The 13,786-nt window shown below is 43.9% G+C and overlaps 2 protein-coding genes and 1 long non-coding RNA gene across 3 annotated transcripts; 1 reads left to right on the plus strand and 2 right to left on the minus strand.

The window, feature by feature from the left end:
* Nucleotides 1-1,881: 1,881 nt before the first annotated feature.
* On the minus strand, nucleotides 1,882-4,138 carry LOC112879834. Its single transcript, XR_003226187.1, has 2 exons — nucleotides 3,610-4,138; nucleotides 1,882-2,754 (listed from the first exon to the last, which is right to left on the minus strand). It is a non-coding gene; the product is annotated as an uncharacterized LOC112879834 (long non-coding RNA).
* A 481-nt stretch (nucleotides 4,139-4,619) lies between these two features.
* On the minus strand, nucleotides 4,620-8,044 carry LOC112903752 (U-box domain-containing protein 73-like). Its single transcript, XM_025972970.1, has 3 exons — nucleotides 7,017-8,044; nucleotides 6,600-6,656; nucleotides 4,620-5,926 (listed from the first exon to the last, which is right to left on the minus strand). Exons 1-3 carry the CDS (start codon nucleotides 7,593-7,595, stop codon nucleotides 4,868-4,870), a joined length of 1,695 nt encoding a protein of 564 aa, XP_025828755.1. The 5' UTR covers nucleotides 7,596-8,044; the 3' UTR covers nucleotides 4,620-4,867.
* Nucleotides 8,045-12,348: 4,304 nt separating this feature from the next.
* On the plus strand, nucleotides 12,349-13,061 carry LOC112876859 (pectinesterase inhibitor 8-like). The gene has a single exon (XM_025941042.1). It carries the CDS (start codon nucleotides 12,368-12,370, stop codon nucleotides 12,926-12,928), a length of 561 nt encoding a protein of 186 aa, XP_025796827.1. The 5' UTR covers nucleotides 12,349-12,367; the 3' UTR covers nucleotides 12,929-13,061.
* Nucleotides 13,062-13,786: the final 725 nt, after the last annotated feature.

Genomic DNA, 13,786 nt, shown 5'->3' on the forward strand with positions numbered 1-13,786 from the left:
CGGCATGGTCACTTTAATAGATATTTTGGGATGGTTGGTTTTGTGGCATGAGTTGTTTTGAAAGTGTCCGGCAGTTGTGCCGTGAGCTACCGTGGATGGGGAGTCCGGTAGCATTAAAATTTGGATACTTTGTGTAGGATCAACCCCACCCATTATTCGATTACTACAGAAATGTTTTGAGAAAACTCTTTTATTTTATTAAATGAACCCTTGCATGTGTCAAATCTTGCTTTATCGCAAATGAACCCTAGCCTTATCCTTGATATATCCTGTGCATGATCTTTATTATCCCGTCCGTGGGTGTGGTTGGACTTGTTGAGTACGTATGTACTCACTCTTGCTTAGTTTTTATAGAGAAGGATCCGAACTTCGTTCCTGAAGACGTCGAGTAGGTCGTCGTCCTGCACCCAACCTTGCCTGTGGTTCAGGGTCTCCACAGGAAGCTTACCATGGCGCAAGACTCTGATGTTATCTTAGATTTTGTTGGTACTTTAGTTTGGCTTATAGTTCTTATGTTGTCCCTCGTGACAGTGGTGCTTCAATGCCCGCTACCGCGATGGTTTGTACGGTAATAAACCATCTGATGTAATAAATATGTTATCAGCCTCCTGGGACTGATATTTGTATCATATTTAGTCACCTCTGATGAGGGGACGCTTCACATTTCAAATGTTGCAAATCATTCAGACACAAGACACCAGTTAATGACTCGTATGCTACTGTGTTCACAGATCATACACGCCATGTTAGCTTCCTATGCATTCTGTAAGAAGTCGACTTGTGGGCCGCGGTCACCCTGATGCAGATTCCTTTTCAATTCACTGTTTGATTTAAACCGAACTAGATCCATGCCCGTGCGTTGCCACCGGCGGAAAACAAAAAATCAATGCAAAAAGGAAGCTAACCTGCCAATCAATGAGTAATCCAAAATCATGTATTTGTATTGAGAAAACAAAAGGTTATTTCTCCAATATTATGTACATTTACATTGAGGAAACAGAGAGTTACTCCTCCAATATTATTTTCTCTATACCTCAGATCCAAGCAAAAAAGGAGATAATCATTGAAATGTTGATAGCTGATGATTGTGCTCTTACAGTGCTCTATACACATGTGACTTGAGTTCATGTCAAGAACGGTTCAATTCTCAAAGGTTTAGAAGTAGCAAGGGTAGAAATTAGAAGAGAATGGATTATAACTCGGTACATATTTATAATTCGACATAGGTTCTACAGCTTAGCAATAGATTGATGTATCAACATAGCAATATCTCATAAAGATACTTGTGTGGTACATCAATTTTATTCTAAATAGGCAGAATAAAATTTAGAATATCTGGACAGAATTGATTTTGGAGTTCCTTTTGTCAATGGTCCGCATATGGTATTCTCATGTAAATCTCTTAGAACAGACGTCTTGGAGCTCATGTATGACATTCATCTTGGTATATACAGCAATAAAGAAGTTGAACTTAATGAATGAGAAAACACCAAAAAAATAAATCGCATTATATAGAGATAGCTTAGCTAAGGTCTTAGTATTTATCAGTTGTACAGTTTGGTCAAAAGGGGCATTAATTTAGCCCATCACTGATACACTTCCTGGACAATCACAACCCACCTTGAATTAGCGAAAATATCAGCATTCATTAAGTCCAGAAGAGAATAGACTAACCAAATCAAATCTAAAATTAGTCAATGCTGCTGCTATCAGTGTGGAAAGCTGCAGGCACAACTGATGTAGGCTGAACCAGGCTTACCACTGTATATCAATGAGCCAATAGTACTAACTCTTAAACTCTGTTTTCCCTCCTATGAATAACCCGTGCCACGATTAATTCAGATTAGTCAGAAAATTTTCCACAGCCTTACACACTTACACTTACGTCAATCAAATAATGTATTAATGTTTTATGTGTGTTCTATTGGTCGAACAAAAGTAAAAGTGTCAATGAACATTTGGAATCTGAAAGAATCATGAGCCCGAATCCATTGCCCGAATCTGAGGGTAAATAGATTAAAGCAATAGAAAATGGAGAAGAAAAAAGATCCATGAGCTCCCAATAATTTATGCTAACATGATTCTGTGATTTAGCACCTCAGCCTTCCTCTCAAATCTTATTGGAATAGCAGGAAGAACAGACAGGTGATGAACTCAATGCTGACCACAACATGTTTGTTAACCCATTTATTAGCACAACTCATGGAACCTGCAGTGCTCCACATGGCTGTCGCTCTTAGCAGCTTGTAGTCATGGTGGCCACAGCTGAACCTGAAGCCTCTAAAGGACTGATCACTTAGATTGTAAAATGTACTGAAACCTGAAATGGTGAACAGCTATGTACCTGACGCAGCAGTTAGCTGGTTGAGGCAAGACTGTAAGGATAAATGAGATAGGATAGCAATAACGCAAATAATTTCTTAATGGAAAGCAAGCAGTATCTATAATATAAATGTTTTCCTTAGCTCTAATGCAGAATTGCGTGCTCCTGTGAGCAGCATACTGACAATAAATCATTCTTCCATTACAAGAGAGTAACTCCGGGGAAGCACCAAATCTAGTCTATAAGAAATTATATATTCAAATGATGGAATACACTCAGTCATTCACCTCCCAACTGTGATGCAGGCAACAGCTCGTGATGTTCCCAGACCTCGTCATCCGCTGGACCGACGAATGCTCCAGCCCTATTGCCACTCAAATTGCTCTCCCTCAGTGTAGGTTACCCACATCGTGTACCACTACATCAAAACACTAAAACAGCGTTAGACGTTAGTTAGTAAAAATCAGTTATCATTGATGCATGCATGTTGGAACAAAATAATAGAATCACAAAAGGTTGGATCTAACATTCAACCATTTAGCTTTATCTGCAATAAACCAGAAAAGTAAAGGTGACAAGTGCAAATAACAACAAAAGCTAATGTATATTTAGTTTAGCCAAACAAATTAATGCTACTTCCATGACACACCTATGAAAATGGGAATAAGGTAACATGAAGACTGAACCTGGAAGATATATAGCTCTATTCACTCATGATTTAGAAGACAGATTTTCTAGATGCCATTGACCTTTCCTGACATGAAAAAGTAAACATATCGATCTTAAGGTGCTGTTTGCTTTTTGAGCACAAAGAAAACAAAACTTTATTCCAATAATGATGAGAAATTTTATTATCAATGCTATTGACCTTTCCTCCTCATAAGGATGCACTGATGTGAAACTAACTTTGAAAATGAGTGAGAAATGTAAAGAAAAAAAATCAATGTGACTAACGAGAGAGGGATCATATATAGTCCATTGACAGGGATCGGTTTTGATCTTGGTTGCGCATAACATTCTCACTCATCTAGCTCAAAAAAAAGATACAACATATGCTGCAAAGAATGATGCAATGCATAGAACTGAAGCACTCAAATTTGACCTGCTGTCAATACTACTCTAAAAATTAGGGGCTCTCTTTCCCTGATGTCTTCCACTACAACTCAACAAGACGCAGTTGTTCTCTAAGAAATCAATACGAGCGTGCTTGAAATTGTATAAGAACATAACGTATCAGATCAATAAACAACGAAGCAAGCAGTCAGGATCGATTTGCATTCAAATACCTTGGCGGAGCAAAACTTGGTAAAGGCACTGACCGGACGTCCGACGTCGCCGTGGTCACCTCCAGCCGAACATCGCAGAACTCGACCCTACGAGCGAGCTCGCTGCTTCGGATCGACGGAGTGGGGGAGGTTTCACGCGAGGGGCCAGCGCCCGTGCCCGCCGGGGAGGCCGGAGGCATCCTCGACCCGCGGGGGATGCCAACGGCGGCTACGAATCGAAGGCGAGCAGGTGGGGATGGCGCCTGCGTGCGCCGGGAAGGCCGAAGGAACCCGCACGCGCCGGGGAAAACAGAGTGGGGGAGGTTTTGCGCGAGGGGCCAGCGCAAAATCCAGAAAAGACAAAGCTGAACGCCCCAAAAAATTAAAGTGATGGCTTAACAGAAAAGACAAAGCTGAACGCCCCAAAAATTTAAATCCAGAAATCAATCTAACTCAAAACCTAATTGTAAAACACATTGCAAAATCAAATTGAGCTCCTTCGTCACTCTCTCTAGGCCACGTCTCCGTCACTTCTGCAGAGTTTCATGGTGTTTGGATCCAAGTTTTACCAGTGGAGTCTGAAAGGGGCAGAAACTCTGCTTCTTGGTTGTGTTGAATTGATTTCCTCTTGCACTGAGCGCCCGAGACTTTATCCTGTTGCTAGCAGTTTGTGCTGTACAAGTTCTATAAATGACCTCTCAGTCCATTATTGCTCATAGAGACAAGTTTAACAAGTAGAGACTAGAGACCACTTGGTCATGGTTTTTATTTTACTCTTTTTTGTTTAGCTGCATACTTGTTGAATCTATAATCATAGTTCATCAAAAGATAAGAGGTTAAATTGTTGCACTAGTGATGACCTTGCCCCCAACACTTACTTGATGAATTTTCCCCGAAAAAATAAATATATTTCTACTGATCACTTGCTTGGTTTGTTGGAACTCAGAGAAACTTTTGTCTAGTGTCACATAATTTATGAACATTCTGATCACAAATGACAATTTATAAATCGCAGAAACCTGGACAGGTAAAGGACTAAACTCGAATACATGATCAACTTGTATATGCAGTATTCCAAATGACACAAACTTTACAACAATATGATACTTTACAGTATCCAAACGTGATCATTTGCAATTTTGCAGGAAAGTTTGCAGAGCTGAGAAGGTTTCTGATTGCACTGTTAGCAGAGCAGAGAAGGGTTCTAATTGCACTATCATCCTCACGGCAGGTAGTTCATGGTTCCTCGGTAATGCGCATTCCTCAAACAGACATGAGTTTAATCTGCGAGGGCAAATGCTATCATGAGTATACTGTCAATCTCAAAGACTCTCTCCGGTGGCATTTCCTTTGTTTTTAAGTTTCTCAAAACCTCAACAAAGTCTGGCAATATCAGTGCCGTCTCCAGCCTGCCCCTGCCTTCCTCCTCCTGAACAGCATGGTAAATCAGACCAACCGCAGTTTGAATGCCCCTGGAGGTGACATACCCTACTCCATGCTTGGTGATGACTTTCATCAGAACTGCAACACTTGAAACTATCCAATCTCGAACAGATTCACGATGTAAAGTACGCTCAAGCAGCAGCAAGCTCTCGTCAGTGACCACGCCATCTGAAAGGCACTCCACTAGCGAGGCATTAGGCACATGGCTCAGTGCTGTAGCATCATCTGTGCAGAGCGCGAGGATCGCAGCACTGGCCTCATTCCTTAGCAGGGCATCCTTTGAGCGCAGCAGCAAACCAAGCATCTCAATTCCACCTATCTCGACAACCTTTCTCCTGAAAGTGTTATACTCTGACAGTATGGCGACTAAAGAAGATACCTTGGATGTTACTGTTAATGGATATCCAAGCTTACGTGCCCTTTCAATGGTTTCCATTAGTGTTTCTGGAAGTTGCTTTTGCTTAGCGAGGATCTCCCGGTTCGGACGGTGGAGAGACAGGTTCAGCATTATTGTCACCCTCTTTTCCTCCAGGTCCCTGGTCCACGTTGACTTCCACTTCTTGTGTAGACCCATCAGCTTGGGAAGCAGATCCTGCCACTGATCGAGGCAGGGATTTACGCCTTTGGAGAATGTTGATAATAGCTGGATCTTGTGCAGACCCTGCTGCTGCTGCTCTACTGACTGCACAGATAGGTTCTCAAGTAGCAGCTGCATTTCTTCCTCTGAAGGTAGTGCGTCTTCACTGGCAACTGAGGTAGAAGTAGCGGATGGAGGAGGAATTGCGTGATCAAGGCACCATGCTGTTATGACATCGCGGAGGAGGTGATTTGGGATCGTGAGTAAACGTTCGCTAGGATGAGTAGAGGACAACTGGTGGGAGAATCTGTCAACGGACTACAATAAAAGAAGGCAAACTTCAGTGACATCATCAATTCAATCGGTAACTACTGGAACAGAAATTTTAGAATGGTATATTACACAATGAAGACTACCTTGGGTCAACAATATGAGCAATAACATATAATACACATATTGCATAGTAAATATGAACTGACAGAACTGTCCATTGTATATAATATAACCAACACTATTAGACTCTGGCAATTGAATACTTAACAGAGTTCATTAAAACCAAATATTGCAAGTCTGGAGATTCTGTCAACAGTGAGACTAGCACATCTAGGAATATTTGCAGTTTCAGAGATCACTGGTAATGGTAAAAAATAGTGAAATACATGTGGAAACCGACCATTTGTGGCTTAATTGCGACACAATCTGTTAAAGAATTCAAATAACAACCAAAGTGGTGGATAACAGTTTACCAACTTCAAAAAAATGATATCCAAAAATACGGTGGATGAATATTGAGATGTGAGAAATTATAAAAGGACATATATCGCAGTAGCATATGGGACGGAATAAGAGGTTTTCAATGAGAGAAACAGTATACAATCAGATCATCAATGGAAATTAAAAATTAGCTGACAGCAATATGACCAAAACAAACGAAGTATCAGCAAGAAATTGCCAAAAAAAATAATAAAACTGAAATGAGCATGGTGCTTACATGTCCAGACGTCAGGATTAGCGGATCAGCAATAATATCCATCTGCAACCAATTTTCCTGGAAACAAATCATTGTTGTGACTTGTGAGATTACTTTAACGTAAAGAACATGAGGTCTGGCACTATTGCAATAAACAGATGAAACTACTAAAAGGGAACTACAACCAACACAAGCAAATGTGCCTTCTTTCACGAACTATCTTTGTAGGAGCAGAAAGAATTTGAAACAAACAATGTATCTCGAAATATTGGTACATAGTAAAGCAATTAGTCTGTCCATAAATTCCAGTCATCAAGAAGCCAAAAAGGATGGCACCAAGCTACCGAAATTAATCAATCTACTAACAAAGAACCAAGAAAGACAAAGCAGAACACCATGAACCCCGAACAAGAATCCAGAGCATTCCATGATACTTACATTAGCACAAGTCCATTCGGTCTTGAACTCAGCAGGCAACACGGGTTCCTTCGCTTTGAACGAGACATCCATGAGGCCCTTCAACGCCTGCTCCATCTCAGCGAAGGCCTCAGCCCCGCCAGCTTCGCCAACCTGAATTCTCGCTAACGCGGATTTCATCATCTCCGCATAACCAGGCCTGTCCAGAACAGTGGCTTGCACCACCTGCACGCCGTCTCCCTCGGCGCCTGCTTCCGACGGATGCCAGGACACGGAGCTCGAGTCCCCAGCCGGGACGTCGGTACCCTTCTTGGGGCGCTCCCGCTCTTCTTGCTGCGTTCTTGGCAGCGCCGGAGGCAGCGCGGAAGCGGTCTTGGAGGTGGCAGGGCCATTCTTGATCTCCTTGATCACCTTCCTGAACAGACGCCTCCACGGCGAGACATTGGCGGTGGCCGCTTGCTTGGCCGGCTGCTTGGCCGCGTAGCTCCTTGCTATTGCCCTCTCAACGGCGCGGAGCAGCTTCTCCTCTTTGGATGACGGCACCCTCGGGGAACGCTGTGGATCAGGCGAGGCTGGCGGCGAGGAAGATCCATCCGACATGGCGCCTGTCCCTCTCGGCGCCTTGCCTCGCCTCTTGCTTCAGGGAAGGAGGAGGACGCGATGGTCCGGTGGAGGCGGGTTCTTGGTTTGCGAGTTTGTTTCTGGAGGGAAGAGGCGACGACGCCGTTGGGTTCAGGATATAGGAGAGGCGGAGGCGGTTTGAGGATAGCCCATAGCATGGCGTGGCGTGGCGCGGCGCGGCCGTCCAGACATTTCGTCGAACAACTGAGGTCCCGTCCTTCCGTCGACTGCCAGCACCGCCAGCGGCCAGCGCAAGTGCCATATCGGCATTCGGGGGCCAGAAGGCGAGGTTCGCGCTCGCTGGGTACGGGAAATTGCGCTTCCTCCGCCGCCGGCGGTAAGGCATGCTGACATGCCGTCGGCAGGTGGGAAGCTTGCGCGAGGTGCGAGTTGCGGAGCGAGTCTGATTTGGATCAAGAGTTTAGTAAACGGGGGCATGATGGATAGTGTAGTATTCAGTTGCATTTTGGTTTTTTTTCTTTTTTCCTCTCTAGGAGATCACCCCTAAGAAGGAAACCTACAAATCCGGAGACCTTTTTTAAACATCTTTCGAATGTTTGAAAGAATTCTGAAATTACCCAAGCAAACTTGAAATCTGCATGAGTAATTCCAAAATTCGTAAGGTGAGACAGATGGCAGAGTAAGTTAATATTGCTTATATCAAGTGTGCACCAAAACAATTTAAACTAAGTAATGAGATTTGAGGAAAAGATGTATCATATATATTCCCATCTCTAATAAAAATGGATGAAATGTTTGCAAACATCTTAGGTCTCCAATTGCAGACGTTTTATAGATCCTACTCTCAACAAATATCGTTACCAAACTCATGTTAGTAAAATACATATAAAGGACGTTTTTTTCTAAATAATATATTGTAAATGTTTTTTAAAAGGTGTCTGAAGTAACTATATCACAAAATATTTTTGGTAGAACCTTCTGTGATAGTTGTATAGTAAATAGACTTGGGACGAATTTAAATGCAAAACCATCTGTTATGCAATGTAGATATTGTTTTCCAAAAAGTATGAACTGACTACATGTAGTCATGTACATGTCTCATACGAGTTTTAAATAAAAAGAAGTCTGTAGATGTGTACATTAGAATCGAAAATTTCAGAAAAATTCCATTTGGAGTTCATCAATTCTGGTTTTTCCGGTTCGAACTACTTTTTTTGTTGAAATTTACAAGCATTCAATAAATAAGGATGCACCTATATATGTGCAATAGCAGAAAGTAAAATGTAAAATATCTGAGGTCGTACGCATGAATGACCAATATTGGCAATATATTTACCCAATCATACGAAATTAGAAGTTCTACTTGCGCCTAGTCGTAGAAGATGTTTCGATTTGTCAATTTCTTGGCCATCCATAGGAAAAAAAAATGTAATACTAGAAATAGCTCCTTTCATTTTCAAATTATTTATCTTTCCACCCAAGAATTAGCATGAAATACATTATAGGGGACATAAACAGAGCTATGAAGTTCCTAAACCGAGTACGTGATGGGACAGGACAAGTATAAAAAAAGAAGTTCAGTGGACTATGTTTTTTTTCATCTTCCTGACAAGTAGGTTCTGTGACATGATAATGTTTTAATGGCCACCTAGTACTAACGTTTTAAATAGTCAGATATAGGTGCCGCTATAGCCGGCTATAATTGTTAGGAAGAACAGCCACTATAGCATTTAGTCCACTAAATACCAGCTATAGCCCGCTAAACGTCGTAACGACAGCTCTGCCGCTAAATGCGTTAGCTGATTTAAAACTATGCCTAGTATTAGTGGGACATATACATTGATACGTGTGCATTTTTCATTCGTAGTATAAGAAAAGGTACATAGATCACACACGAATCCCACCATCAAGCTTGGCATCCGGAGCCTTGTACATTTACGCTCCCAGCTGCTCCTTTTGATTTCCCGGGTCAAGCCCATCGAGGGATATTGCTGAGATGGTAGATTGTAGCTGGGGTCGCCGAGATCAAGAACTCGAAAGTGCAAGGAACATAAAATTTAGACAAGTTTGGGCTGCCGAGAGCTTAATATCCTACGTCGGTGGTTTGTATTGCCTTGGATGTTAATGTTGCCTGTTGGCTGCTCTGCTGATCTAGGCACCCTGCCCTCCTTTATATACTCCAGAGGGCGGGATACTAGTCAGTTACAAGATAGGAGTTCTAGTAAGATTACAGGTAGAGTCCTAGTAGGATCACAGAGGAATCATAGTAAGAGTCCGATTTTATTTTCCCTACGGGTAGCTTCCTGGCGGGTACCTAGGGATCTCCCTGACAAGCCCCCGAGCTCTTCGTAGTCGAGTACTGCAGGCTTCCGAGTACTTCTGAAAGCGTCTTCGAGTTCTTCTGAACTTTATCTTGTAGGTGTCTTCCGAATACTTTCTTGGCTGCATTGAGGCTGTGAGGTGCTCATGCCCCGAATAGTTTTCAAATCTTCTTTTATATGGGGTGCGATAAAACTCGCACTCCATATGGATTAGCCCCCGAGCCTTAAGTTGAATCGAAGAATCAGGCTGAGGGTCAAATTAATCTTGAATCTTCTTTCCCTTTGTCTTCCAAATAGATTTGAAAAACAACTCCCTTTCTCAAATCTTCTTTAATCTTGAATCTTGAATCTTCTTTCCCTTTATCTTTCGCTGATGACACGTATCCTGTAGCTCCCGAGTCTTGAATCTAAATCTCCCAAGGTTTGAAAAAAAAAGAATCCAAAAGAACGTGGCGTGCATTGTAGAATTTTGTAGAATCTGAATTGATGGTTAAAATACCACTCAAAACAGATCTTATCCAAAAGAACCCTTAGGCTGCCGCTAGTTTTTTAACCACGAAGTAACCAAGGGTTACCTTTCTCGCCAACAGTCTTCACATGAGTCAACATCCGAGTAGTTTTGCGTCGTCCAACCCCCGAGCTTACAAGCTAGGCGAGTCGTAGAAGCCACGTCGAGTAGTTATTGGTGCCCAGCCCCCCGAACCGAGAGCTAGCGAAGCCATCGTAGATGTATCGAACGAACTGGAGAGTTGTTGCCGAAGCTCAATCTGAAAAGATGATGTACACATTATGTAGCATAATGCGAAGCTACCCAAATTTATTCGGTGTAAAAATAAACTTGTTGTGTCAAGCTCTTGTTTAGGCAATGTAAATCTTCCGAGTAATCCACCTGTTATGTTTAAACATCTGGTCCTGTTTTAGCCATTGCTCATAGCATGTATGAGATTTTTGTCTCGTGCACGCGTAGAGTCGTTAGGCGTGACAGAAGAGCCGAGGTTTTATGGATTAATGCATGTGCTACCCGAGTAGATTAGCAACTGTTAAGAGAAAATAACATGTAGAAATAAGAAGTCGGCAAGACAAAAAGAATGCTCGTTGGCATAAAGTAGTCGGTGAGAGCGTGTGTTGCAGCGCGCATGTTCGTAGGGTGTAGCTGCTGTAAGCCTGACACAATTAAGTGTACCAAGCGCGTGGGTGGTGCCCTACGAACTCAATGTACCAAGCGTGCGTGCTGTTAGTCACCAAACCTTAGAAGTAGTCGATCATGGTGTAATCCCTAAGGGTAATTCCCATCATGAGGTGTATCAAAATCGTAGCAGATCCTGTGAAGAACAACTCGGAAAAGGTATAAGTGATTTAGCTTGATTCGTGGACGATTGTCGATGAAGCCGGAGCGGTTGTCGATGAAACCGCGACAGTTGTTGATGGAGCTCGACTAGTCGGAATCGATTCCTACTAGTTATTGACGGCGTGAGACTCGTTCGCGACTAGTTTTCTAGTCAAAACAAGTAATTGAAGTAGTCGTCGGTGGTCGCCAAGCATCCTCGCGAAGTCGAAGTAGTTGTCGGGAGGTCGCCGAGCGTCCTCGCGAAGTCGAAGTAGTTTGAAGATGAGGTCCTTCAAGCTCGCCCAACAATCTCACCGATCTGCCCCACGGTAGGCGCCAGCTGTTGGTGTTTAACCTCCAAGCCCATTGAGGGATATTCCCGAGGTAGTAGATTGTAGGTGGGGTGTCGTCAAGATTAGGAACTCGAAGGTCCAGAGAACACAAGATTTACACTGGTTCGGACCGCCGAGAGCGTAATACCCTACATCATGTGTGGTGGTTTGTATTGTCTTAGATGTTGATATTGCTTGTTGACTGCTCTGCCGATCTAGATACCCCTGCCCTCCTTTATATACTCTAGGGGCGGGATACTGATCGGTCACAAGATAGGAGTTTCATTAAGATTACATGGTAGAGAAATCTAGTAGAAGTCCGACTTGTCTTTTACCTTTTTCCGGGTACCTAGGGATCCATCCATGATAGTCGGGCCTGGCGTGGATCTACCCGTGCCTCTATGGCTAGTTTGGGAAATTGGATGGGTCTCCTCTGCAGTTATCGTATTGGAGCTCATGTGGCTAACAGGTGGGCCCGACAGCAATCAAGAACACAGTCCTTCTGCAATAACTGCACACCAGCTGCTTCCGGAAACCAGCACCCTCCTCTCTAAGGTTAACTTTGGTGGACCTTTTCCGACGATGAGTAAAAGTTTTTGTAGCTTCTGAAACCATCGATCAGCGAAAAAATAGGTGTTCCCTTTATCCAATTTTTATCCAGAATTTGACTTGCTTTTGAAAACATTAGCTGACTTTTAATAATAGACTACCCCAAAATAGAATTCCAACCAATATGGTCGTGATCTCCCTAAATAAGTCGGGATGCCTCGCTCCTCTCTCATCCAGGAACACAACCACCATTCAGCCAACATGTCGAGGCCATCGAGGGCTCTCCTCGTGGTGGCCCTGGCCTCCCTCGCCACCCTCCATGGGCTCTCCGGCGTCGACGCGACCGTGGCGGAGACATGCTCGGCGGCGTCCAACAGCGACCGGCGCGTCAACTACGACTTCTGCGTGTCGGAGCTGAACAAGCACCGCGACAGCCCCGGCGCGGACGCCTGGGGCCTGGCCAAGGTGGCGGCCAACGTCGGAGTCAACAACGCCGGCGCCGCCGTCAACGACATGGAGGCCCTGCTCGCCGCCAAGCAGCCGCCGCCGGACGCGAGGGCGACCGCCGCGCTGCGGCTGTGCGAGAAGCTCTACTACGACATGGAGCTCGCGTTCGCGGGGGCCTACGACGAGACCAACGCGCGCAACTACACGGCGGGGAAGCAGATGGCCGCCGACGCCGACTCGCTGGTGCGCCGGTGCACCGGCGGCTTCTCCGAGGCCGGGCTCCAGCCGCCGGAGCCGGTGGCGCGGCGCAGCGCCTACGCCGTGCAGATCGCCATCGTGTGCACGGCCATCACGAACCTCCTCATCAGTCCATGAAGTGACGCGTCCACGATTTGGATCGCCAACAGGATGTTCTCTTTTCCTCGAGGCTTATTAACGATCTTGTAGCAAAATAATCGGAAGGTTCTTCCAGCAGTAAATGGTACGTAGGTAGGTTTTGCTTGCTTTATTTCTGATCGTTGCTTTCTCTTGTGGTAAAGATCCTAAAGCAGTGAAGTTACATGCAATGCTGAATGAATCCAGCATTCACCATGTTCATCAGTGCAGAAGAAAATATTTGAGTAATAAACAAAGAATTTTTTTCTTTTCAAACACATCATTAGTTGGGAGGGCAAGTAAAAGAACAAAGCTCATTTGTTCATCACAATCCGAGGAAACCGAATGCTAGTTGCTAGCCCTACTTCCTCAAGATCACAAGTATGTATACTCTGGTCCGCCATTGTCATGCATCTTGAGGCAAATTATTCATTACGACCTCCCAAAACGCAGTGAAGCAAGATTATTTGTGTTTTCAGAAACTTCACTTCATTATTAAAGTGATTCGCCAAACTTCCATCACAGTCGACAATTCCACAGCCTTATCACACATCTTATCCACCACACACAGATCTTTTGGCAGACAATCAAGCAGAACCAGGACCTCATCACTGACCATGAGGCATTCCAGCAGGACATCAGACAAGTTACATTGAGCATTTGTCTTTCCTTCCTCATCTGTGCAGAGTCCTCGGATTGCAGCAACAGCCTCCTTTCTTACAACAACATCCTCAATCTTGAGCAGATCCCGGAGCATTTCCATCCCACCAATATTCAGGATCCGTTTCCTAAACAAGTCAAGCTCTTTTTTTTCTTTTTGAAACGAACCGGGCAGGAGAGCTGCCGATTATATTAAAA

The sequence above is a fragment of the Panicum hallii genome, chromosome 1 (assembly GCF_002211085.1).
Source record: "Panicum hallii strain FIL2 chromosome 1, PHallii_v3.1, whole genome shotgun sequence".
Taxonomy (NCBI): Eukaryota; Viridiplantae; Streptophyta; class Magnoliopsida; order Poales; family Poaceae; genus Panicum; species Panicum hallii.

Excerpts from the sequence above, each read along its gene's own strand:
- LOC112903752 (XM_025972970.1), bottom strand. The coding sequence starts at position 7,595 with ATGTCGGATGGATCTTCCTCGCCGCCAGCCTCGCCTGATCCACAGCGT. Across the intron at positions 6,657-7,016 it reads CCGAATGGACTTGTGCTAAT|GAAAATTGGTTGCAGATGGA; the intron begins GTAAGTATCATG and ends ATTTGTTTCCAG. Across the intron at positions 5,927-6,599 it reads TAATCCTGACGTCTGGACAT|TCCGTTGACAGATTCTCCCA; the intron begins GTAAGCACCATG and ends CTTTTATTGTAG.
- LOC112876859 (XM_025941042.1), top strand. The coding sequence starts at position 12,368 with ATGTCGAGGCCATCGAGGGCTCTCCTCGTGGTGGCCCTGGCCTCCCTC.